This window comes from Natator depressus, chromosome 3, assembly GCF_965152275.1.
Source record: "Natator depressus isolate rNatDep1 chromosome 3, rNatDep2.hap1, whole genome shotgun sequence".
In the NCBI taxonomy this organism is placed as follows: domain Eukaryota; kingdom Metazoa; phylum Chordata; order Testudines; family Cheloniidae; genus Natator; species Natator depressus.
Window position 1 is genome coordinate 104,317,071 of NC_134236.1, and position 27,376 is coordinate 104,344,446.

General features: G+C 41.0%; 1 protein-coding gene across 3 annotated transcripts in view; it reads left to right on the forward strand.

Annotated features, from left to right (window-relative positions):
* Positions 1–27,376, forward strand: part of PDE7B (phosphodiesterase 7B) — a 273,745-nt gene that overhangs the window by 211,790 nt on the left and 34,579 nt on the right. For all 3 annotated transcript variants that reach the window (XM_074948478.1, XM_074948480.1, XM_074948477.1), the window contains one exon: positions 12,122–12,205. In XM_074948478.1, coding sequence (XP_074804579.1) covers positions 12,122–12,205 — 84 coding nt within the window. The remainder of the gene's footprint in view (positions 1–12,121; positions 12,206–27,376) is intronic.

A 27,376-nucleotide genomic window follows, 5' to 3' on the forward strand; every position in this document is an offset into this window, starting at 1 on the left:
AGGCTGTTCACACAAGATTTCCAGGCCAGTTTTTCAGAGTCAGGAGGTTTTGGATAAGTTTTACAAAAGCATCCTAACTTCCAGATATCTGAACCTTCTTTAAGATGAGGATTCTAAACTCAAAACTAGAGCTAGTCAGGAATTTTTTTGATTAAACATTTTCTCACCAGAAAAGGCCAAATCATTGAAACTGAAACTTGTCGCTTTTTGACAAATTTCTCGACTTGAAATGTTTTTGGAAAAAGTTTCAAACTTGTCAAATTTCTAGTTTTCTATTGCAGTCACTTTTAATTTCAAAAGTTAAGCTATTTATAGATTTCATTTTTTAAAAAAAATGATCAAAATTGAAACAAAATATTTCTATTGACCTGAATAGAAAACTCTTTTGGATTTTCAGTTCATGAACATTTTGTCCTGATACGGGCTGGGAAAACTTTTCTAAATCTTGCAAATTTTCACAGACCAGGAAAACCATTCACCACCCAATTCTATTCAGACCCTCTTGAGTTTCACACATCTCTACTTAAGAATTGTAAATTCAAGCTGGTTGACCTAACCGAAGTTCATTCCAGACTACCATGTATAAGTATTTGGCGTCTCACCATTACAGCTCATTTTTAGCATGCTCATAGAAATCTCATGGGTAATTGTTAGATATACTAGAGGAGGGTTAAGGAAGTCTCTAGAAAAACAGCAACTGCTGTTGTTGCTTATAACTTTAAGCTTTATTGAGGATTTATTCTAGCTAACTTGTCTTTTTTCTTCAAAACAATAACCCCACAGCTTTTCCTTATTATGACTTGCAATTCTGAAAGAAAAAAGTTTAAAAAAAAAAAAAGTTCTCTGCTTGGTATGGATTGCACAAGGGTACAGTGAGTCAGGAAATGCTTTTTTTATGTGCTGTCTTCACACATACATGAAAAAAGGCCTGTCCTGAAGCTATTCTCTTTTGGAATTTACAGAGGTTTGTGAAAAACAAAGATTGAAATCCAGTCTCGCTCTTTCTGCTTCAAAATATTATTTGAAGAGGAAGCTGGGGAGTCGGATCATACAGATAAGGGTCTATTTAATGAATATCTAAATCAGAGCTCTTTGGCTGCTGTAGGGAGCTATAATAAAGGTAAAATGTAGAGGCAAAACAAAATAAAAAAATTGTTTATATCCTTCAGTGTTCCTCTAGGACGTATAAAAATGCAAGTTTCAGGGTGGGGTTTTTTGTTTGTTTGTTTTTTCCCTGCTCGTCTCTTCCCCCCTATTTTTTCTGCTTATTTGTTATATTAGAAATATCAGATGCTAACTTGCCTCTTTTTCCTAGAAGACTTTAGCAATTGCTGGAGGTCTGGGAACATCAGCCCCCAGTTGCAGAGGGAGGTGAAGTTCAGGCTTAAACTGCCAATAATAACTGTGCTTTCCCTTTAAAGCTTTCTTGCTCTTCTCCTGGAGGCTAGGGGGTGTTTGTGTATCTCTCTCTCTCTCCCTCTCTCTCTCTCTTTTCAACAGTATTCTTGACACTGACAAAGTATATGAGTGTTGGCAAAGTTGATACCAGAAATGGGCCTCAATTGCAGAATTCTGATCTGGGTTTGAACTCCCAGTCAGTGGGGTTTCGTTCTAGAGCTCTAGTTCACATCTATCTGCAATTGTTAGGTCAAATATCACAGTAGCAATGTGTTTGTTTCATACTACTGTCCATTTACAGTTCTGTAGCAAGCAGACACTCATTATTTCTGCACACTTTCTCTCATATGTCTCATTGCTCCAAAGGCACCAACCCTTCTTCCTCTATTCCAAGGAATCTCTGACTCTGTCCTTCTCTGGCTTCTCTCATCCTACTCCTGCCTTTCTCTCCTTTAAGCACTTCCCCTTTCTTCTGTCAGTGTCAACCTTCTTTTGTTCATGATCCTGCACAGGGCACTTTTTGATATTGACGCCCACATTACATTCTCCAGAGGCAGCGCTCAGTCAGTGTATGTATGGTGCCTAGGGGGAAAGACGCTTTCTAGCAAGTTCATTGTGATTACAGCTGGGTGAATGTTGGATTTTTTGGGTTCTTGGCCATATCAGGGTAAAAAAATCTGTTTTAGTTGAACAGAAAATGAATTTTTTCAAAATTTTTAGCAAATCATAAGGTTGAAAAACATTTCATTTTGTGTCAAACAAAATTTTCCTTTCATTCAACTCAAAATGAAACATTTTGTCTCATTTTGAGTAGTTTTTAAATGTATTTTCATTGTTTAAAACATACATTTGAAGGAAGTTCCAAAACAAAAAATAAAAACGTTACATTTTGAAAATATCAGAACAAAAATGCTTTTTGTATTTTTTTTCTTTATGGTTCTTCCCCTGCCCCTCCAGCCAAAAGAATTCTGCAAAACAAAGAAAAATTCACAAAAATGTTGCCAAATCTGCATTTTTCTCTGGAAAAACATTTTAGCTGAAAAATGTTGCCTAGCTCTAATTGTGATACCACGGTGATTTACAGTAGGGCAGCTGAGCATATGACATCAATGAGAGTTGTAGGTGATGAGCACATTGTGGGGAAAAATAAGGCTACTTTTGGTTAGGTGCCTAAGGATTATGAGACCTAACTTTAGGCCCCCAATTTGAATTTTTGGCTATTATTTATGTAGTTTCGTAGGCATGCATGGCACTTAACAGACATGTGAACATGAGCATGTCCTATCCAGAGGAGTTTGCAATCTGAAGGCCAAACTGCCTCTGGTTCTCATGCAAGGTCATGGTGTTGATGAGGCAGGGACAAGGAGCCTTTGGCCTCCCCCAGCTCCCTTCATGTACACTAGGGGCTGAATATTAACCCACAGAGAAGGGAACAGGAGAGCAGCTTGCTCACTTCCCTTGGGATGCTATGGCCCCACACTTTCTCCCTATTCATAACTGTGTTGAGATGGTGCAACCAAGATCTAAATTAGACATACCATGGTAAGGGATGATAGTAAAGAAAGTGTGGTGAGAAGGACATGTGTTACAATTGGGAGAGATCTTGACCTATGCCTAACACTTCATGCACATCTTGTTTGTTCCTTTGCTTTTAAATATCAATTTTGAGCAGTTTCTGGAATAAGAGGCTGAGAAATAAATTCATATTCAAGAGAACAAGCTAATCAGAGACGACGTGGCAGCCGCTTAAGCACTTGATGGGCTCACTGTTGCCAACACATCTGCTTGGGAAGTCTGTCGAGAAGGCAGCTGTTCCTGCTGCTAGTTGGCATATGAGTGTTCTGAATGCCATCTCAACCGAAAGGAAACGCAGGACAAATTCTAGGGAAATGGGACTCTTTGCCAACTGCATGTACCGCATTATATTTGTTTATCAACATTATTCTAATTAGTGAAATTTGTAACTAGTTATTTCCCTTTGAGTCAGCTCATGTTCATCTCTCAAGTATGAGCAAATAATAAAAAGAGAAGCTAAGCTATAATTTCGCTGCACTTTGAAACAGCAAGTATTTCCAGAGTATCAGTCATGAGTATATCTATTAACATATCTAGCAATGGCTACTGGGGCACAGGCAGTAGGGCTAGACTTTGGATAAAACTAGACACAACAAGAACTTTCACTCATACCTTCAAAAGAACCTGTTTCTGATACTCTAAACACGTTTGGATAGAGGAATTGCCTGGAGTGGGTCAAGACAAGTGATCGATCTAGTCTAGTGTCCTCTGTGCAACGGTGGCCAGTACCAGCTGCTTCAGCAACTCTACACAAGGCCTTTATGGAATAGCCTGGCCACAGAGAAAATTTCTTCCTTACCTTCATTAGTGAAAGCGTGGTTAATGTTAGAGCTGGTCAGAATATTTGGAACGTAATTTTTTTTTTTGGTCAAAAAAATATCTTGTTAAAAAATATGAAAAACTGATGACTAGTCCTAAATATTATTCACAAAAATTTGAGACATTTCTCATCAAAACGTTTATTGAAAATGTCACTGAAATGGTTATAGACATTTTTCATTTACCAAAAATCCAGTTTTCAGTAAACAAATAAAATTCAGTAACTTTCAATGTATTTTTAATATTTTTGACCAGCACTAGCTACTATAGATATCTATCAAAGTGTGTAGATTTACCTTATATATAAAGGAGGTAAGTCAACATGCTTTGATTTTATCTGTGATAAGCAGAAGGACCAGAACTCTGAAAGAGGTAGTGATGGCTCAGCCAAAACCAGGAAATATGGAAGTGTCATGAAAGAACATCATTTCATCATCAAATAGAGCTACAGATAACTGTGAGGAGCCTGTCAAAATGTGCACTTCCTTCGCAAGAATATCAGCATAAGGGACTGAAATTGTTACAACAGGAGGTGGAGCATTGCCAGGTTCTACCCAGTTAGCTCTCCTCCTTTTGGATCCCTTGCCTATGGATTCTACATGTTACTTGAGAAAAGTGGTAAAGAGCTGTAGAGTGTTTGAACGCTGCTTCCGCCTCCTGCTTTTTTTTCATTCATGAAGCACCATAAAATAATGTGCTTCAGGTCCCTAGTGCCAGGAATATCTGCTCTGCGGGGCAATCTTTTGTGTGCGTGTCCTATGCAGTGCCAAGAAAAAGAGCAGTGGGAGTTGAAGAAACATGATTATATTTTTATGGAGATTTGATCATTTTTAATTACAACAAAATCCAGGTACCATAGACAACGGACATTTATAATCCCATGTGAGAGTAGAATCAGGCCCAAGAGTTTTGGGTGGTTTACATAAAGGTTCAGATGCTCAGATTCTTAATTGAACTGAAGCTGTACAGGTTGACCCATTAGCAGAATGAATGACAATTGCCAGTTAAGATAAGAAGTTATAGTTCTGATAATTTTTGAGTCCTAATATAAATGTGGGTGATGGTTTTAACCACTGGAACAATTTACCAAGGGTCATGGTAGATTTTCCATCACTGACCATTTTAAAATCAAGATTGGATGTTTCTTTAAAAGATATGCACTAGGAATCATTTTGGGAAAGTTCTGTTCTCTGTGTCACACAAGAGGTCAGACTAGAATTCAGCATTTCTCAGACTGGGGATCCCAAACCAAAAGGGGGTAACAAGACTATTGTAAAGGGGAGGATCATGAGAGTGGCAGCTGCTGGCTGGGTGCCAGCTCTGAAGGCCGTACCGACGCCAGCAGCAGCACAGAAGTAAGGGTGGCATCATATGGGGGGGTCGCTTTTTGAGGGGGGTCGTCACAGCCTGAAATATTTTCAAAAAAGGTCCCAGCAAAAAAAAGTATGAGAATCCCTGGACTAGATGTTCGCAGTGGTCCCATATGACCTTGGAATCTATGAATCTTTTAGGTGCTTGTAAGAGAAGAAGTGAAGCCAAATGCACTGAGAATAAGGTCAGAATCCAGAACTCCTAACTTCTACTCTGTGGTTCTGCCACTGATACACGATGTGGTCTTGGACAAATCACATACTTCCCCGTATGCAAACTGGGGGTTCCACAGGCCCGGTATAGCTCTCCCTTGTTGGGTGTTCATCGGGCTGCTGTATTTGGACCCACATGCTGGATCAGTGTGCTTTTAAGCTCCCCTGGGTCTGAGTGGGTTTCAGACACTGTCTCTTTCTTTGGATTCAAGCATATTTCCTGAACATAGACTGTCATCTGGTACAATTCCTAGGGAATGGGACCCTGCAGCCCAGCTGCCCTAAACCCCAGAAAGCTCCTAAGTAGTTTAAGCACATCCTCTCTAGAGCTCCAACATTATGGGTACTTTGGTTTATAGTTTAACCTTTCAGGGATGTATGATAGTTGAAACACGTAAGACACAGACCTTGCAGAGGGATTGCTAAACCCATCACTCTTTAGACAGTGCAAGAGATATACAGCTCCATGCAAAATATGAAATATCTGTATGTAATTCCCTGTCTTAGTTTCACCACCACTCTTGAGTATTCTTTTGGGATTTGGACAGTGTCCTGTCAGAATTCCAGGTCCCCTCTCCAGGACCTCCCTTCTCCAGCTCATGGAGTCTCCTCTCACTCCTGCCCCAAACTTCCTTCCTTTTTTTTTTACACACACCCCCTCCTTGTCTCTGTGTTTTTTAAAAGCCACCACAAACAATCTGGTTCTTTGTGCCTCCTCCTCTGTTTTTGCCATTGTCTACAGCTCTGCAGCGAACTGACTTTACCTGCGTTGCAGCCACTCCACTGTTCTGCAGTTCTCAAACTTCATTGCACCAAAAATTACTACATTACCCCAGGCAGAAGGGGGCCGGAGCCCGAGCCTCACAGCTCTGGTCGAGGGGAGGGGAAGCAGAGGCCTGCTGCCCCAGGCTCAAGCCCTTGGACTTCAGCTTCAGTCCCAGGCGGTGGGGTGCAGGCTTCGGCTTCAGCCCCGGGCCCCAGCGGGTCTAACATGGGCCCTGGCAACCTAATTAAAATGCGGTCGTGACCCACTTTGGGGGTCGCAACCCACAGTTTGAGAACCACTGTGGGGTAAGGCATATTCAGTTGCTGATGATCCTTAATGATGACCCCATTCAGAGACAGACACTTAGGCACCAGTCCCCCACTCCTTAACACGAGTATGATGCAATAATACAGGAAAGACCACCATGAGGCTATAAACATAGAGAGTTCATAATATCAAACAGAATTCAAAAATTGTACATAGACAGATCTGCCAAATCATCACAAGGACAATTATATTTAACCACCTAAACTGAATGGTTTGTGAACTGTTTGTTCATCACTTTGAAAAATGTACAGTGCTATGCGTTTTTAAAAAAAAAAAATTGTGCACATTATTTGTTTCATCAGTGGGCTTTATAAAGGTAAGTGAGTAGATGTCAAGAAGCAGCATTTAACTAATTAATAATGGGCTTCTCTTAATGGTGCAATTTAGAATTTTTTGCTATGGGAGGAAGACATTATCTGCAAAGTTACCATGGTAACACAACCCACTACACGTTGCTACGAGCGCAGTGTAACTGTTATTATTACTATTATTTCAGCTTTTGACATTTAGACTTTTTTAGACCTGAACATTTTTGCTAGATTTAAATTCACGTGTGAGAAAGTTTCGAAATTTTGCATCCTCCCATCAGGCTCCACTGGATTACAACAGCAGTGACGCTAGTGTTACCACATTACTCTGGTGGCAGAATGCCTATCTTCTAAGGCTAAATAACTTCTACATTTTTAGGAACACAAGAATTACCATACTGAGCCAGGTCACCTAGTTTAGCATCCTGCCTCCAACAGTGGTCAAGGTGGGTACTTTGCGGCAGGCATAAAATCCACAGAATACATCTGATTGCATACCACTCCCATCCCCCCCCCTGCCCCCAGTAGGAAGTTCCTAGTCCTTGTTGTTGCAATAAAAACCTTCAGAACGTGAACAGAATGTAAACCACTGCAAAGGTGCGTTAAGTCTGCAGAGTTCTAGAGCCTCTTTTACTGTTCATAGCTTTGCCGAGTGGCAGCAGAATGATAAGGCTCAGGCCTGTCACACTTGCTGTTCAGAACTCTGTAAGCAGCCGTGAAACATGGAAGATCATGTCAGTTTCACAATTCTGCTGCTTGGGCAGGCTCTGAGCCGCAGCAGGGCTGCCCGAACTGGATTATAAAATACCAAGGACCACCCAAAAGAGAGGCAGAAGTAAGGGTAGAGTAACAGAGACACACGCACACACACATCTTCTCCCCTCCTACGATATGTAAGTGTTTCTGCAGGTGGGGGGAAGAGACAGACAAGCTCTTTGCAGCAGCTGGCAAAAGGTGAAGCTTCAAATTTCCCAGCCAGAGGATGATATAAAAGGTGGAGATTCTAAGCCAGGTGTAGGGGAAGTAGCCTAGTACAACTCCCAACACTGTCCCTCTTCTTAGTGGCTAAGGAAGCTGAGGAAGGGAAAGCACTCAAGTTCTTACCAGAGCATTGCCTCTGGACCTCATTGTCGCTCCTTTTCCTCTCCCCTACCTCCCAATCTTTCATATTCATCTCTAGCTAGTGGGCCTACTTAGCTCTCCAGCTAGCAAGTCCCTGGTAAATTTTTCAAGCCCTGGTTGTGCCATAACTGAAGCAGGTTATTTGGTGGAGTCACATCTGCTACTTCCTTTAGACAAAGATTCTCAAGGATGATTTCTTGTCTGCTGTTTGCTCACGTTGGTATAATATTTTTATACAAGCCCGTGTTGTCCTTGGAACTATTTTCCCAAGGCTCTTCTGCTGCTTTTGTTCAATATTTTTCTGTTAGGCTCCTGTGATGCCAGTGATTGAGGTTTATAGCTCTTTCATTTTACCCACAAAAACTATTGGCTGAAACGTATTGATGGCTCTTGCCGACAGTCACCTAAGTCAGAACCCTCCATTTCTCCATATGAAAAGGGCTTGGACAAGCCTTCCAGCTCAGTTACCCCTGTTGTCATTCACTCCTTTCCTCTCTCCATGCTTTTTGTATTTTATAGCCATGCACACATGAATTTATATTCTCTCAGAGACAGTGCTCACCATTTACCATACAATGGTATCTAGACTACCTTAGATTTCCAGCTTGACATATAGAGCAAAACAGTAGCTTAAATAGCACTGTGTGGTAAATGTTGACTTTTTGACTATGAGTTGTGTAAGAATAATAGAAACATATATTGTATGAACATCCATAATGTATGTTCTCTGTGTGTGCATATAGTGACCATCATCAGGGACAACAGCAGTAAAATATTCCTTACAAAAGAAAATGGTTGCCAGTACTGTGATACACTGCAGCCTCAAGTAGCTGAATAACCTGGTGAACTATTTCTAGCCCATTGTTAAGCTTTGGGACAGCTATGGGACTTTTGAGGGTAAAGCATAGGCATATGGAGATGTGACTATCTTTTGGTTAATTGAGGCTCAGATAACTGAGTTTGTGCTGAGAAGCAGAGCTAGTTGAACATTTTTAGTCAAGCTTTGGTTATGAAAAGGGTTTTTTCCTTTAACACTGGATTTTCCCCAGGAAGGTTCAGGTTTTTTCTTTGAAAGTCCAAAAAGCCAAAACCTGAATGTTTTTTGTTAAAAAGACAAAGACTAAAAATTGATTATTGTTACTGCTGATGTCCTTGGACACAGACATTCTTTTTTTTTTTTTAACTATCCTCTTGGAGACAGCGTGGTCCAGTGGATAGCTCACTGAAATGGGGTCTAGTTTTCTCGCTCTGACACTGATTTGCTGTGCAGGATTCTGCAAGTGACTATTTCTGTTGCCTCTACTCCCCTGCTATAAAGTGGGGATAGCAATTGTAGCCCTTCCCCCAAGGTGTGGTTCAAGCATCCTCTCTGGTACTTGGAGTAGCTTCTCCGCTCTTTTTGCAGGGGTTGGATCCTGGGTTCCTTCTTGTGGTGCCAAGGTGACGCCTCCCTGGGGTGAGATACAGGGGATCCTGTCCTTTGGGAAAATGAATAATGCTACCACTGCAAGCAAGGAGTATAAAACCCAAGTTTGCAAGAAACAATAAATACATCAATACAAACCATAGGGTGCGGACTCCATGGGTGCTCCAGGGCTCAAGCACCCCCCAGAAAAAAAATAGCGGGTGCTTAGCACCCATCAGCCACAGCTGTTTGGCAGCTGGCAGGAGGTGCTCGTTTGATGGCGGAGAACAGTGTGTGTGGGGGTGGGGGGAGCTGCCAAGATGCTATAGTGATGGGCTGCAGTACAAAACCTGAAGTTTTAGTAAAATAGTATTTTAAAGACTGGAAGTCCTCAGACGACCATTGTAGAAATGCTGCATCGGGTGCACACTTTTAGCATCCTGGGAATTGTTGTCATCCGTGAAGTATCAGATGGAGCCGTGTATTAAATAGACTAAATAATGCAGTGGCACATCCCAGCTGCTGTTGCACGCAGCAGCCTTGTCATTGTGTCATAGCTACAATCTGTTCTCTGACCTTGCTAACATGAGTTGCCTACTTGGGGAAATTCAGTCCCGCAGCCTTTCAAAGAGCAGCTTTTGGAAAAGGAATGTTTCTCCTGCTTATTTACTGCATTCGCAGCAGCAGCTCAGTAACGGCTGCTTAATTCTTCTCGTGTCCTGTCTCCCCACTTTGAAAGGACCTTGACACCATGACTGCAGCCAGATTTTGGTTCTTGTCATGCAGCTGATGTTCCAGCAGCAGCTGTAAGTTGTCTGCACTGCCAGCATCTCCACCCTTACTGACAGTTATGTAATAAGCCACAAACTCCTGTTACCTAGCACAGGTTTTTTTTGTTTGTTTTTTTATTAAAAAGAGACAAAGTAAGATACCAAGTGGGCAGAAGATTCATTCAGGAAATGTCTTCCCTGGAGAGCCCAGTGCTGCCGCCAGACTTTGGGTCTGACAAAGATGCAGCTTTTTCTGTTTGTAACAGTGAACATTCCCGTGTGCTATCTTATGTCTTCAGCCTCAAAAAATAAAAGAGAAACAACTCTTTTTATTTCCCCTCACCTTGTTTGTTTCCCTTTGAAACACAATGAAGATGGAACAGTGATCTGACTCGAAGCTGTCAAAATTTCCTGTCCTGTTTTCGCAGGATCCTTCCTTTCGCTACAAAAAGGTGACTGCAATGAAACCCAACTAATTGTATTAATTGAAGAACAATTGCTTAGCTTTATTTTCAGCTTGAAGGCAAACAGCTGGAAGCTTACACAAGAGAGCTAGCAAATGAATTTTGCAGCATCACTGCTCTTCCTCCATGTGAAACTCAGGTCTGCTAGCACTCCTGATTAGAGAACTGGAGGGGCATAGGCAGCAATATGAAATTTGGACAAACACAGACCAATCCATTCCCCTCCAACGGCTGCATGCTCAAAATCTCCAGCAGGTAGACACATCACTATACACAATTTCATCACTAGCTCAGCAGGTGCTGTTAGATGTAGAGGTGCAGTGAATTGATTATAGGCCTGACAAAGAGTTAAAAACAAACCACCACCACCACAACCTGGCAGTTTGCAATAAACAATGCTTATCCCCAGGGAATTAAACATTTTTTGCTGGGATGTATGTCTGCTACCTACACCTGGCTTCTTGATAGACTTCTCGCCATTCCTCAGCACTTCCGCTGAATGCACTTGTACTTAATTAACAGGTATCAAAAAGCCTATAAGTGTTTTCACAATCAGAGATTTTTAAAAAATGTTATATGTTAGTACAGTTACATTAGGAGCAGGTAGGCCAATTCTTTTTAGAGTTACCTGATAGCCCTCAGTAGTCTTCATAGAAAATTAAAAACTCAGAGGGAGACTGCTCGGAATTTAGCTATGTCCTCAACACAACTGCCAATTCCAGGACAGATTTGGCCACTCCTACCTAACCTTAATGGTACTTTACTTTTCAAGTAGTCTCATTAATTTCAGTGGTGCAGCTTGAGGAAATAATAAGTTACTTGTCAATGTGAATAAAGCAGTGTTGCCTAGTCTCACTATCTTATTCCAAACCTGGTGGTATTTAGTTTTTTTTCTTAAAGCCTCAGCTCCTGGAGTCATTCTATTTTTTTTTTTTTTTGAGAATGACAGCTTACTTTTTTTAATGAACATTTTGAACTTTCATTGTTGCAGAGAAAAGCTTGAAAACACCACCTGAGTGCACCCTAAAGGCTCAAAAACACAAAGGGAAAGGAAAAGAATCATTTTTTTAATATCATGATTTTTAAACCAGTTTCATTATATTTGGGGGGCTGATGAATGATTTTTGAACATAGGGGGTTGGTAATCCTGGTAAAGGTGGCAGCATCTGTCTCCCTGTGTCTGTGTAGTTTAGACTGTAAAGTCTTTAAGGCAGCACACTCTGTCCTGTGAGTCATGTACAACACTGAGCACCCTATCAGCAGTGAAATAACAATTATAAGCCTATTGGTATAGCTGGGATAAGAAACTAGATTTCTGCAATGCTCCTGAAGTGATGTGAGTCTATTCACTGGATAAGCAGCTGTTCAGTAGGATGGCTACATCTTTTCTGCTGTATTCCAATCATATCAGAGGATTGAACTGTACTGCACTACCTAGATCTATGAGGAAGCCATGTGAAATGGTATTTGAAGCGTGGCTTTCCTGACAGAGGATTGTGATGCTATCAATTTGGTTGGTTAATATTACACAAGAGAAAAGGGTGGACACCCCTTCTAACATCTATGGGGGGTTGTGTTTTGCAGGAGATGCACGGGTGAGAGGTCAGACAGGGGTTCTCTCTGAGCGCCGTGGTTCCTATCCGTTCATAGACTTCCGTCTTCTCAACAGTAAGTGCAACCCCTCCCTCAACTAAATTCCCACTGGGAATGGATTTGTAAAGGAAATTTAAAAACCAAAATAGTTATTAAAAGTCTATGACCCAAGGATCATTGCACCACATTCAATGACCTGCTTTCCTCGTTCGCTCAATGGGGAATGTGCCATAATACTGTTGTTCCCACCCAGTTTGAGCATGAAATGTTTTGACTAATGACCACTGTCCATACTGCTTACCGTTGGTCAGATAAATTCGCACTTTAATAGTGGTGTGATAGCTGCCATCGTGGCCAACCCCAGGGATTGAACTGGGGACTTCCAGAGTTAAAAGCACCTAAAGATCCAGACTCACCATCTCAGAGCTTTAACAGCCTCTCACCCTTTCTGGTTTTGGGAAAGCATAACATACACTGAGCAGTGGGTTACAGTGACATTAATTTTGCAAACTATAAGAGCCCAGTGCAAAACCCAATGGAGTCTTCCCATTGACTTGGATTTTAGATCAGGCCTATAGTGAGCATCTGTCAAAAAAAATAGCTAAACCTCATTTTTATTAAAGTTATTAATCTAGCGTTGTTGTGAATAATGAAGGACACAGCTAAAAAAAGCCCTGTTCTTTTTCACCTGACCTCTCTCCATTTATCCAAACTATGAGAGGGCTTTTTCTGTCTTCTCTCCTTTAGAGATATTCCTGGGAAATGCCCAGTTATTTCACCCCAGTTACCCAGTGTGCAAAGATGATTAAAGATACAAATTTCACTCACAATGCTTTGGTCTTTGTATTCAAACAGAATACAACACGACTCTGACATTCAGACACAAGCAGGGCTTGGCATAAATCTTATGTATAGCACAGGTCATTTGAATTTTACCTTTTGAAACAACACTTGTTAACAGCCTTCATCAGAATGGACTCAATCTCCAACAGCGGCTTAGTGATTTAAGTTTTAATCCTCTGGTGATTACATTTTTCATTAAAAAGCACTTATCAAAACTAAACTTTAAACCCTGTTTGCTTAACTGCTTCCCAGAACTCCTAGGATCTGAGGAATGGGAGGGCTGAAAATAGGTGGGTCTGGAACAAGTTCAGGAAGAGAAGAAGGGAAGTAGGAAGAGGGGAAAACTCAGACCTCTGATGTGCTGGCACTTATGGAAGCTGGCAATGCTGCTACAGTCTGGTAAACATTTTAGTTTTGGAATCATTATCTATTTTCTGCTGCCTCCACGGTTAGCTCAGACCAACTGCTGCCAAATCTTGTAGACTAGAGGTAGTGCTGAGGTCAGAAGTCCATCAGAATGTTGGGTGTAACTCTGAGCTAGGGAGACATAGGAGATGAGACAAATCCAGAAAGTTGCCCAGACCAACCAGAGGATGAGACCCTTGCAATATCATTAAAGAGATGGGCTCTGTAGTGGAAGAGAACTTGAATCAGGTCTGGGGAGTAGCAAAGTACTGGGAAAGAACAGACAGAGTTAGAAATCCAGCTGTAGGAATGAGTTAGAAACTTAGCTGTACTCACAAGGCAAGGAAGAGCAAAAAATAGGGGTACAAAAGGGCACTTGGGAGGAAGGGAGAGGTACTTACATTTTTTTGAAAAGTATGTTCAAGATGCTGGTTCTGGCGGGACCCAACTGAGAGTGCCATTTCAGGACAAATTGCTTAAAGCAGGGCAGTTACACCCCAAGGCTGGGGTCTTTCCACTTCTAAGGCAAACCAAACCAGCCAAACAGAGCAGACTTTGGTCTCGCCCCACTGGCTAACCACAAGTAACACAAGCAATTCTCTTAGAAACTCCAGTTTCCCAGTATCTGCACCAGTGCCACTCATTATGGGGATAAATGGTTATGAAAACCAGTACCCCAGTAAAAGAAAAAAGGTTCTCTCGATCCCAAAGGATCAAGCCCCAGACCCAGGTCAATATACAAATCAGATGTTACCCACAAATCACGCTGTTGCCAATCCTTTAGAATCTAAAATCTAAAGGTTTATTCATAAAAGGAAAGAAATATAGATGAGAGCTAGAATTGGTTAAATGGAATCAATTACATACACTAATGGCAAAGTTCTTGGTTCCGGCTTGCAGCAGTGATGGAATAAACTGCAGGTTCAAATCAAGTCTCTGGAGAACATCCACAGCTGGGGTCCTTGGTTCAAAGCTTCAGTGTAGCAAAGTTCCTCCAGAGGTATGAAGCCGGATTGAAGACCGATGGAGGAGCTGCAGCAGCTTTTTATATTCTCTTGCCATGTGGTCTTTCTTTCTTTGTCCCAAAGACAAGCTATCCAGCACATGGCCTGGAAAAACCTCAGAGTTCTGTCCATAGACATGTCCCTGCATGCCTTGCTGAGTCGCAAGGCGTGTCTGCCTTCTCTCAATGGGTCAGTTGTAAACTGATGGTTCTTAATGGGCCATCAAGCAGGCTAGGCAGAGCCGACACCAACTTGTCTGGGGTGTCACCCAGAAGCATAGCATAAATTTGAAATACAGACAGTATAGAGCCAATATTCATAACTTCAACTACAAAATGATACACACATATAGACAGCATAATCATAATCAGCAAACCATAACCTTGTCTTAGACACCTCATTTGACCCCCTTTAATTAAGATTTGGTGCCACTACAGGACCTTGGTTGCAATGATGATCTATACAGTCCCAGATTATGTCAATAACGTCACAGAGCCCCAAACTTACTTCTCAGAATTCTCAGCTGAAACTTGTTTAATCAGACCCAGTTCACCTGTCCTTGGTTATAAACCAGTTTACAAGAACACCAGCTGCTGAACAAATTCCATTGTCCCAGCTTTTATTCATGCAGTGACAGAAGTGAATAAACATTCACATTTGACTCTGCCTGAAGTATTTCATTTTTGTTTTCAATTTTATTTCTTTATTTAGTAGTCCCATGAAACTCTCCTGCTCCCCACCCCCTCCACCCCCCCAAAAAAACCTTTTCAAATTGTCTTTTTGAACTTTTCTGTTGAAGGTAGGTTTTCTTGCCGGGGTGGGGGTCCTTCAACGAAATCCTGATGATTCATTCTTCCAATCCAGGAAGGTCCACCATGCACCAATGGAGGGGGTCACCACAGAGAACAGTATTGCTGTGATGGCTCAAGGAATAAGGAACTCAGCTTGACTTTTCTAGCACATGTGGCTACCCTATGTAATTTAAAAAAAGAGGTGTCTTTCTGTATGTTGCATCTTCAAATTCAGAGGAGTTGCCCTGCTAGTTTATATAGCAGCAGTCATTTTTGTTTCATTTCAGATGCTAAATGTTACAGAGCAAGTCAGGATATTCTCTCTCATGGCGACTTTAGACTTGTTCTTTCTTTGTTGTTTCTCTTTAATCTCAGATTAGTTATTGGGTATGTCTACACTGCAAAGGTGTGGTCTTAACTCAGATTAGCTAACCGCATTCGCTGTCTCGGGTTAAAATAGCAGTGAAGACATGGCAACTCGGTTTTTTAACTCGGGTTTGCAGCTTGAGTTCATCGCCATGTTCCCATATGGACCCTAACTTGAGCTGTTACGGGCCTGAATTGCCATGTCTTCACTGCTGTTTTAACCCGAGACAGCTAAAGCAGGTTAGTTAACCTGAGTTAAACACACACTTGTTTGTAGTGTAGATCTATTTTAGACTGAAAAAAAAAAATCTCTGTTTGACCTCCGTGAATGGGAAAGGTAGCAGTCTTGAAAATATGGAGGGAACCAAAATCAGATTTTTGCGTATTCATTGTTAGAGTCTAAGGGACTGACGATAATTTTTTAATGTTTAAATCCAAAATAAGGTGAAATCTCAACACTAGACCACGAATGTTGCAAATGAAGAGTGCACTGAGCCTGTCTCCCTCACTGTGCACGCATCTGTGCCTGGGATGTACATAAGCTTTTATTTTGGCCTCACCCATGCTCACTAAATGGGGCCTGTCTATTTAACATATACTATAAGCATAGCGGGAACACTGGTTAAAAGAACTTCCTCTTAAAGGGGAACAAGCAGTGTAAACAGAATAATCTTGTGAAACTACTACATAAAGTGCCAGGACTAGTACTATTGAAATGATTTGGCACCAAGAAATGTTTTCTTATATAGGTATAACCAATAGGCAGCAGCGCTACATCTAAAGTAATACTTGCACTAAGGGAGAGATTAAGGTAGAACAGACTTTTCTAGAAATATATTCAATATCCATAAAGACACATTATCACAGTCCTTTCTCCATGATCTAACTTCTACAAATTCAGATAAACAAAACCTAAACTCGAGCTACACAGCACCATCTAGCAACCCTGAATAATATTACACCCCCATCTCACAAAAGAAGAGAGAGAAAAATTAAAGTTTATTATTAAAAAAAGATGTGTACATTCTTAAAACAAATATTTCAGGACACTGCTATTTAACATAAGACAATATTACTCAAATATAGCCTTTATGTTTATAGATTAGTCACTTGGGTGGATTTTCTTTCCATCATGGCCAGCATGGGTTAGCATCAAGGCTGTCTGTGTCTTTTGGCTTCTTTGGATTCTGGCACCAAAGTTAATGTATGGTTAAAGGTGTAGTAAAGTCCTGCTGGAGAAAGAAATTGCATCGATTCTGAAAACAGATCTGATAAGGTAGAACTCAAACCAACTGGATTACAATTAGCTTCCTGTTGTGAGCTAATGTCTGTGATGATGTCTAAACATTCTTCCAGTGTCCCGCTATATCAGAGAGACGTTTGGTGTGTGTAACTTGGGGCCAGGATTGTGCATGCACATTTTCTCTCTCGCGCCCAGCTGGCAGAGAGGTAAGGCTTTAGTGTTCCTGTGACCAGAGTCCCAGGGGAGCCAACTGAGGTCACTCAACTAGGGTGAACTGCAAAGAATGGGGCAGAAAATCCCCAACACTGGTGGATATTCCAATATTTAGATTTACCAAGCCAGCACAAAACAGCCTCTATAATACCTCACTGGTTACCCAGAAGCCAACAACATAGTTCCTTTTAATATAACCCTGCCTCAGGCTTCCACCCAGACACCCAATTCAAATATGATGAGGATCACTGAAAATCTTATTCATCATATAAAAAAGTTCTACCAATCCCAAAGGATCGGACACATTACTTCCCACGTTAATGAATATTCCAGATCTTACCGAAATACCTGCTTACAGCCAATTCTTATTAACTAAACTAAAATTTATTGAAAAAGAAAAGATAGAGAGCATTGGTTAAAAGATTACTGTACAGTCTTGAGATTCAGATTCATAGCAGAGATGGTAACCTTTGTAGTTGCAAAGAGTTATTTCAGCAATAGTTCATAGGTTATAGTCCAATGTTTATATTTCAGGGTAGTCCAGTCAGAACTGGACTCAGTCCTTATGGCTTTGGCTTCCTCTGCAGGAAACCTCAGGCAGATCTGAGATAAAAAAGGATCAGGACCCAAGGGTCTTTTTTACAGTTTTCTAGCAGCCACTTGACCATACAGTCCTGGGTGAACAATAGGCTTTCGATGTAACCTTCTGTTTCCTAAACTTCACCCGTAATTAACTACATGGATTAACATAAGGTAATTTATCCATGAAGCAGTTCATCACAAACTTTAGAGAGACACATAGACAATGACATTATTGCACCCAAGATTAATCCAAATGTTAATATTCCCTTTTGATCTCTGAATCAACAGCTATAGTGACAGACAGGAACTGTCTGTTTACATGGTGAACATTTAACCAACTATAATTAAACCCATACAATTAGTATCACCTTTAATTTTCTACCAATACAGGTTTGCATTTCAAAGTTCTAGCCAATCTAGCATCAAATGGCCCTAATTACCATTCACATACTTTCTAACATGTCTTTAAAGGTGGGCTTTGGGTTAGTTAGCCTGCAAACTGTTTAACCCTTTCTGGCCATGCATTACACTTTGTATAAGATTTGTTGCAATTATATAACAGTGGTAGCAATAATGATTTGCATGGTTAAATTTTAATTAGACAACATCACAGTTCCTCTTGTAATTTCTGCCCTCACAAATGTATATAGCCTTATACTTTTCTTGAACTGTAGCTGGGCCAGTGACCTTTAGCTTTAAAAGTTGATCTGTGGAGGACAAAATTTAACCTAAATGATGACCCAGTAGTTGATCAGGTGATCCCATGCCATCAGCTAGTGTGCTCCTGTGCTCTAGCATAGCTATATATATGTCCTTGTCTTAAACTACTGGGTCCCAACAACTTGCAAGGGCTTATGGCACCACCTGAATCTCTATGTAATAGTGTAGGCAACAACGATTTTCGACCCAAGACTTGTCACGGTTGTTTTCTTTTTTCATCCTAGATGAGTAAGTGACCTAAGAAAGACAGGAGTTGAAAGTAAAACTGTAGAAACATAACTTTCCCAAAAACTCCACGGAAGTAAAAGAATAGACTGGAGCAGTGTTGAAATACTGTGGAACAGCAAAATCAAATGTTTAAATGGGCTAGAGTTAGGTCCCAACCAAAACCCCACACATTTTAAGAAAGTTTCTCTCTGAACTTTGCAGGTTAGGCCCGTATCTGAAACTAACTCAGGCTAATTTCACAAAGGCAATTAGAGGCCCTTTTGCTTTTTACAAGCTACTGTATTACCGCCAAGCAGCCACAGAAGAGTGGATAATCTGAATATTGTGTCTTGTAAGCATTTGGAGCTTTACGCACTTCCGCAGTGAAAATTAACTTAAACTGATTTTCCTTTTAGAGGAGCGTAGTTTGGGTTTCAGAAATAAAGGACTCTAGTAGTACGGCAGCAATTATTTAATTTTCTGATTGATTAAATTGCTCAGTAAGTCACTGAACCAGTTCCTTCCAGTGACTCTGATGTGGTGATTAAAATAGGTTTCATTATCCCATGATGTGCTGTGTCGGTGACTGATATGGTACATTTCTTTATGGCATTAATTAAGAACAAGAGTAAATTCCTTACATCGCTGAAATAGCCAGATTAGAAAGAAAGCACCTGCAAGGTCTAAATAGCACTTGCTCGGAGTCGCTTCACATATTATAGCGCCTGCTTTGTGCTGTGTATTCACCAACCTGAGATCTTGACATTAATGTGCAAACAAAGGAAGTTTCATTTAACAAGAAGGGCTTTACTTACCTTAATTAGTGAACAGAACTAACTTGGAGCACCTACTATCTTCAGAAGATACTCAGGGCTGTTGGGTTCTTTCTCTGGCTTGGACACTGATGTGCTGTGTGACATTAGGCATCTAATAACCTTTCTGTAGCTCAGGTTTCAGAGTAGCAACCGTGTTAGTCGGTATTCACAAAAAGAAAAGGAGTACTTGTGGCATCTTAGAGACTAACAAATTTATTTGAGCATAAGCTTTCGTGAGCTACAGCTCACGAGCATAAGCTTTCGTGAGCTACAGCTCACTTCAAGTGAGCTGTAGCTCACGAAAGCTTATGCTCAAATAAATTTGTTAGTCTCTAAGGTGCCACAAAGACTCTTTTTCTTTCTGTAGCTCAGTTTGCCTGTATGTAAAATGATGCCTTTGAGGCATTTGACGAGGTTTACTTTACCTACCTTGCAGTCAATATTTAAGGCTTAATGAATATTTCCAAAGTATTTTTAGATTCTCATATGAAAGGAGATCTAGAAATGCAAAGTATCAGGTTTGGTAAAATAAGATATGGACTCCTATGGACAAACTCTGGATCTGGATCTCAAACACCCAACATTTGGAGATGTTTGAATCTGTAATTTTAGTTTGTCCCACAATAAAAAGAATTTGCAAAATTCAGATACAGCCCCAGGTTTGGATTTTGAACAATTCCAAGGCTTTTGGTTAGGGCCCATCTCCAGAAAAAATAAAATCGAATCACAATCTTCACCCAAACCTCTACGTGATCTGAACCCAAAATTTTTGAGGTTTAAAAAAGTTTGGTTAACTTTTTATTTTGTTGCCTTTGGCTGGGACAAGAAATGGAAGTGCTGAAATACCATAAGAGAGGCCAGTCTCATGGTATTTCTGTCCCAGATGAAACTAGGAAGTGCTAAAAGTCTTGTGAAGAAGTTTCAAGGACTTATTGGACTACCCAGATTAAAGACGTTCAGATAAGCATCCAATGCTCTGAATGCTTATTAAAACAAAAGAGCCAAACTTTTGAGTTTCACCATATCACTACAAAATACTTACCTTATGCCCCAGCACAGAGATGCCTCCAACTGGAAATGACACTTAGCTTCCAAATTGGTTTGGCCCCTCCCTGCTGTGGATGGCAAGAATAACCCCAAAACCTAAAATTCATCTATGGACTTGCTATGAGCCTCCTATTCATGAAAGGGGAATTGGGATTCTGTAATGTTGTCTCAGCACGGACAGTTCTGTTTTCTACTAAAGCTCCACTCTAAGCACAGAATATCTGTGTGTTTCTCTCTCCACTCTCTTTAAAGGAACAGACAAGTTTTAAAAACAATCCTTTTAAAAAAATGTTCTTCCCTACATTATTAATGACAAGGTGGATGTGGATGGAAAAGTAAATTCCGCTTACTGTCATTTATGCTGTTTGTTTAGTTTTTGCACTTCCTTAAGCTTAGAAAATGAAAGCCAGAGAGCGTTTATATATTTTCATGCACTAGTAAAAAACTGCAATTTGTTTTATGAACATTGCAGGGGAATGTTTAAAACTAAACACGGACTGTTTTTGCTGCAATTTAAAAAAAAATCCATGCAAATGTTTATACCACTATATAGAGTTGTAATTTTTTTTTTTAACATAAATCCTGGGTTTATGTCACCCGATAGTGTCCTTTTAATACAGGAGTTTCCAAATGAGGAATTAATTGTTTGTTTTGTCACCTGACCTTCTGTTACTTGATAAAGAAGGGAAAGGGTGCTTTGACGATAACATTGAGGACACTTTCCTAATTACTTAAAGAACAGGGAGAAGGGATCATTAACATGATAAATGAAAGCTGCGTTAGCTGTTATTACAGGGTATGTGGATTTTTCCTCAAAGGGGGAAGGGGAAAACCATTTCCTGTCACACAAGTTGCAATCAGCTGTAGATCATATTAACTTGCAGCTTTAAAATAAAGATCCTGAGTATCCTATCCTACAGACAAGACTGAAGCAGTGAAGTGAAGATTTCATATGAAAAAATTACAACACTGGTTGAAAATGCATGTTACAGCACGCATAACACCCTCTCCAAATAACATACAGGCAACTGAATCAAAGACCTCACACCTACTGTTTGCCTGAAGAGGGCTTTAATAACTAGCCAAGTCAAGTTCCCCAGGACGGCTGAAAAGCATCAAGAGAAACAAACCTAGTTTTGCCTTAAATTTGGATTTAATCTACTCCCTCTTCTCCTTAGATTTCTGTGACTTCATACATTTCTTTCCTTCAACATGTATTTGCAACCCACTCTTCTGCAGGACTTGGGATTCTTTTAAAACCTCCATAGCTATTCTTCAGTTCTGTGGTCCCATTTCAGATATCCCAGAGAAAATATATTTTGGGGGAAGTCCAGTATAGTTAGTGTTTTTCAGGAATATCAAGGATTGCATGGGAACATTATGAGTTGGAAGTTGAGCTGTTTCAAGCCACTGTCACCTAACATGAGATGTTGTATCTGGGAGGAGACACCACTTGGCACAATAAGGGGACAGCATTCCAAAACCTGTCACAAAAACATTGGCACAGTAGCAATTAAATTAGCCAGACAAGGAGATGAGCATCTCCTTTGCAGGTAGTACCCTATGTTCACAAGCAGTTGCTTTGTGTGCTTGTGATTAAAAAAATATAAGTTAAACTCTGCATCCAGCCAATAAAGGTGCAGTACCCTAATTTTTCAAAGACTGATATCAAGGGCATCTTGTCCTGTATGGCCCAAAAAGGAAAATATTTCAGATTTTCTAAAATTCAGCAAATCTGCTCATCATCTACCTCTCTCTGACAGGTTCAGAGCCCTGATGATTTCTTCATGTCCTCCTCTAGATTGTAGGAGTTATGCTTATCCAATCAAAGAACAGAAAAAACGGATGTGACTTACATGGCCAATCACAACTAATAAGCACCCCTCAAACTTTGAGCATAGACCAGGGGTGGGCAAACATCTGGGAATAGAAATTGTATGGCGGGCCATCAATGCTCACAAAAATTGGGGTTGGGGTGTGGGAGGGGGTGAGGGCTCTGTTTGGGGGTGCAGGCTCCAGGGTGGGGCCAGAAATGAGGAGTTCAGGGTGCAGGAGGGAGCTCCGAGCTGGGGTGGAGGAGTGGGGTGCAGGGGGTGGTGAGGGCTCTGGCTGGGAGTGCGGGCTCTAGGGTGGGGCTGGGGATGAGGGGTTTGGGGTGCAGGAGGGTGCTCCAGGCTGGGATCGAGGGGTTCAGAAGGTGGGAGGGGGATCAGGGCTCGGGCAGGGGGTTGGGGTGTGGGGAGAGGCTCAGCGCTGCAGGCTCTGGGCGGTGCTTACCTCAAGTGACTCCCGGAAGCAGCAGCATGTCCCTTCTCCAGCTCCTACACGGAGGTGCAGCCAGGCGGTTCTGCATGCTGCCCCATCCACAGGCACCGCTCCCGCAGCTCCCATTGGCGCGCCAGAGGGCGCCATAGGAGCAGGGCCATTGAAGCAGGTAGGAGCCGGAGCGGCCATGTTGTGGCTTCCAGGAGCTGTGTGGAGCGGCCCCCGACCCTGCTCCCTGGCTGAAGCACCGGAGTGGGGCAAGCCCTAGACCCCACTCACCAGCAGGAGCTTGAGGGTCAGCTTAAAATGGCCCGCAGGCTGTATTTGCCCACCCCTGGCATAGACAGTGATCTGTTCACAATCAATCCAGAGAGAAAAAACAAAAACATTGGTTCAAATTTACTCAACAAGTGAGTTTCAGGACAATGTGACCTATGCATGAACATTCAACAAGCCAAAGAGGGGGCCAAATGCATTGACTAAATTATTTGCTGGTACTTATTTCATCAGTTGTAACTCAACTATGGTAATATAATATTTTGAATGTTGTTATTTAACATATTGGCGTAGTCACAACCAGGTGGCCCCATTTTGCTAGGCAGACTACAAAAGATGTCACAAATGAGAGTCTCTGCCCCAAAGACTGTTATGCTATACCACTGTTTTAGAGAATCTCCAGAAAGACAGTACAGACGCTCCCCGGGTTACGCAAGACCCAACTTACGCAAATTCGCACTTGCGGAAAAAGTTCCATAAGCCAGAAATAGGATTTTCGAAATTTTTGCGTAATATACAGGTATACATTTCCGACTTACGCAGAATTCAAGTTACGCAAGGCTTTCCGGAACGGAATGATTATGTAAGTCGGGGGGGCGCCTGTACATAGTTAACATGTCAAGCATTTCAAAAAGGATCTGGGGATGTTCTCCCCCCAAAGACTTTTATAATTGTTAATGAGAAATGTTTTGGTATAGTATATAGTTGAAAGCAAAGAGTTTATTACTGGTGGCTCTGGATTCTGAATTAAATGCAAAAGGCAGGAAAGTCTCATGTGGATTTCCAAAGATATTGAAATGTACAAGGTACCAATACAGCACTTATTTAATGTGTTCTGTTCCAGCGTGTAGTGTTCTCCTGGCTAATATTTAATTTTTATGATCATAGTATATTCATGGCAGGTAATATCAGCAATTTTCTTAACTTATAAAATATCACTCTGATCAAACTGGTAACATTGTTATCAGCACCAGGGCAAGGTTTCAGCCATATTTAGAATGAAAATCAATCTGATTATTTTTAAACCAAACCTCAATTATGTGTTTTCCAAAATAGCAACAGACAGACCTTAAAAGGGTCAGAGGTCCAATTGGGATGTTTATCTGAATGTTCTGAGGTCTGCCAAGCTGGAGTGGAAACTTTGCAGTAACAAGTTGTCTTAAAATGTTTTCTGAAGCTTCCTGCTTTCTGTCACGCCAGAAATTCCAGGAGAGCAGCCTTTCTTCAGAACTGTGATAATTTTACTCTGATCTTGAACCAGGAAGTGCAGAGGTACAAGAAAAAGACAGACAATGCAGAGAGAAAATGAACACTTTTTCAAAAGCTTGCGATAGGTTTAAAATCAAGTTTTGGATTACTTCTTATTTTAACTGAGTCTGTTCACTTATCCTTAAAAAACTACAGCTGTCTTTTAAGTAGTGTGAAAAATCCATGCTACGCCCTTGGACACAGGTAATAAGAATACACAGCAATTTATCTACTGTTAGCACTTCCACGTATGCTCCTGTTTATACTATGGGAGAACTTTGGAAGGTGAGAATTTTGGCACAGTACACTAAACAAAGACAAGACTGTAGTAAGGGCGATGTAAATCTAAGCTAAAAGTTTGGTATGAATTGACAGAGGCTTTATCGATGCTGGAGAAATTAACTGGAGTAAATACCGATTGTTCCCCCTTAGCCAATTAAACGCACCTGGAGTTCACACTCAAATGCACTTCAATCAGTTGTCACAGGGGCTACCACTGCAGGATGTTACCTCCAGAATCTGTAGGGATAAAGTGTCTCCTTAGTTCACCAGCTATCACCTCTCTCCCTCCTGCCATGCCTCCAGAAATGCCTCCTGCAACCATTTTCTCTACTCCACCAAAACTCTTTCCCTGCTTTTGCAGGCCCTGATTTGCATAACAGAGGATAAGCATAACATGGCCAAGGGCATGCTGCAAGAAACCAGGGATAAAAGCTGTATATGAGTCAAAGGTGTGTTTAGCAGACCTGATTTATAGATGTTAGGCACTTTCCTAGAGCATCCTTGAGGAAAATGAGTAGAACATTGTTTCTGAGTCAATTAGTTATTTGAAAATTAACAAACCCACTTTCCCTCCAGGAAAGGAGGCAAATAATCTCTCCTCATTATACACTCAAGTGCTGTGCAAGCCAGAAAGAAGATATCACCAAAGAAAACTCAGAGGTGGTTTCAATGCATAAACAAAATCTGTTCATTTAAAAAAATGGTACTAATACTGCAGAAAAGTCAATGTCTGGTGTGGAGGTTAAATTGTCTTTGTGTAATATTGATTTACATAATCATTTTTTGTTGTTAACTTGCACTGCTTTTTTCCTTTGTTAATACCACCTCCATATTGCCTTTATACACTTAGTACACACGCCCATATGCTACCTCAGCAATACAAAACAGAGAAAGATGGTAGGTAAGGAGCTCCCAATTCAGGAAATCTCATTTAATTGAAATAACAGTTTTTGGAGGGAGTGATAGGCCATGTACAGGGAGAGCTGATGTGTGTTACTCCCTTCTCTTCTGTGCTGCCAGTGGCACTTTGTTTTGAGAGAGAAGGATACAAGCAGTTCCTCATGGCTTATTAACCTCTTGAGGGGCACATGCAGTATTCAAGTGTCAACCAGGATCCTACAGTCAGGTATTGGCTTTGTATGTACTGTAGTTATGTATGATGTTGCCCTCTAACAGCTGCCAAACAGAATGGATAAAGGACCTACTAGCACTGTCAGCTAACGGAAATCTCCTTTAGCATAAGTAGCCTGTGTTTTTGGAGCTGAAGAACCAGGGTAAATGTTGCAGCTTCACAGGGAGTGAATGTGTGTGTTTACACAATAATTGTGCTCCATCTGCAGCAAAAGGATTCCTCACCTAATGTGCCGGGCAAAACTTCAATACAATGTGGATGTGCACCCCTTAAGAGTCATACACGTGCTGCTTTTGTGGATAAGCATAAAAATATCCATAAGGTGCTAGAATTATTAAATCAAGAGCATAACAAAGTCCCAGATGATGTTTTATAAGTATAAAAAGACACCCCTGCCCATATTTCAGTTTCATTTCACACCTGCGCATACTTGCCAAATCCCCTCCTACATGTCCCTTTGCGGCCACACAATGTCAATATTTTTCTTTTTTTCAAATCAGCTGCTCATTCTACACACAAATGCCCATAGTCCTATGGTTGCAGAGAAAAGAAACCTGCGTAGATATCTTATGAACTGAGTTCTCTGTGTATCGTAACTCATTTTATTCTAAGTACAAGCAGGTATCAATAGCCCGTTGTGTTTCAAAATCCTCCTGTGATCTATTCCAAGTCCTTGCACCCAAATGAAAACAAAAAAATGTATATTCAGTATAACCTTCATTAACTAATGTAAAACCATCATCCTTAACTCAGTCTGGTTATTAGGGCACATAAGACAGGTCATAGTTATTTGCACTATTGGTGAGTTGAAGACAGAATTTTTGCCTTAAATCTAAATTCCTTCATTTTTGCTGTTTTAAAATCAAGCTCGTTGTGTTATTTAAGCATCATTTTGTCCCTCAGTTTCATTAGATTTCCTTTTGGCTTAGAAGTGAAGAGGGGAGAAAGAGAAAATGCCTCTGACATTACAGATAAACCAAGGAGCCCAAAATATAAGCCCTTTACAAGAATGTTCAAATCTTGGATACTCAGCTCATGCCTATATGCGAGCATCCAAATGTAGGTCTTGGACTTCATGTTAAAGAACCCACTTTTGAAAATTCAGCTCCTAGCACACATTACGAATATTACAGATTCCCCCTTATTAGAATGCAAATACGTTCAGATGGGATTCATGGGTTATTGTGGATAAATTTTCCCAAAATTCACTGTGATAGAATATAGTTCTGGAGCAGAAAGGCAAGCGCTGTCTAAGGGATGCAAACTGCCCCCAGTGTTTTCTTGAAACTCCTATTGAAAGCCATGAATGTTCTACACATGCCATAATATGGATCACAAGTGACAGTGAATTTGAATGAAATTGTCCTGGGTATTAAGAAAACATTTCATGATTCACACTGCTCCAGTTTAGTGTGTTTTGTGTGCTATAATTACCTATGGTGTAGACATAGCCTCAGTTTCTACTGCCAATCCAAGGAATAATGTACTCCCTCAAATCAAATCCGTTGCTGCTGTGATGCTGCTAGACACACACTCTCCATATCTACTTCTCTCCACGAGAATTCCAGGACTGAAAAGACATAGGAGCTTGTCTTCACTACGGAGCTAAATCATAGAATCTCAGGGTTGGAAGGGACCTCAGGAGGTCATCTAGTCTAACCCCCTGCTCAAAGCAGGACCAGTCCCCAGTTTTTGCCCCAGATCCCTAAATGGCCCCCTCAAGGATTGAACTCACAACCCTGGGTTTAGCAGGCCAATGCTCAAATCACTGAGCTATCCCTCCCCCCGATGCAATAGCATCAATTTA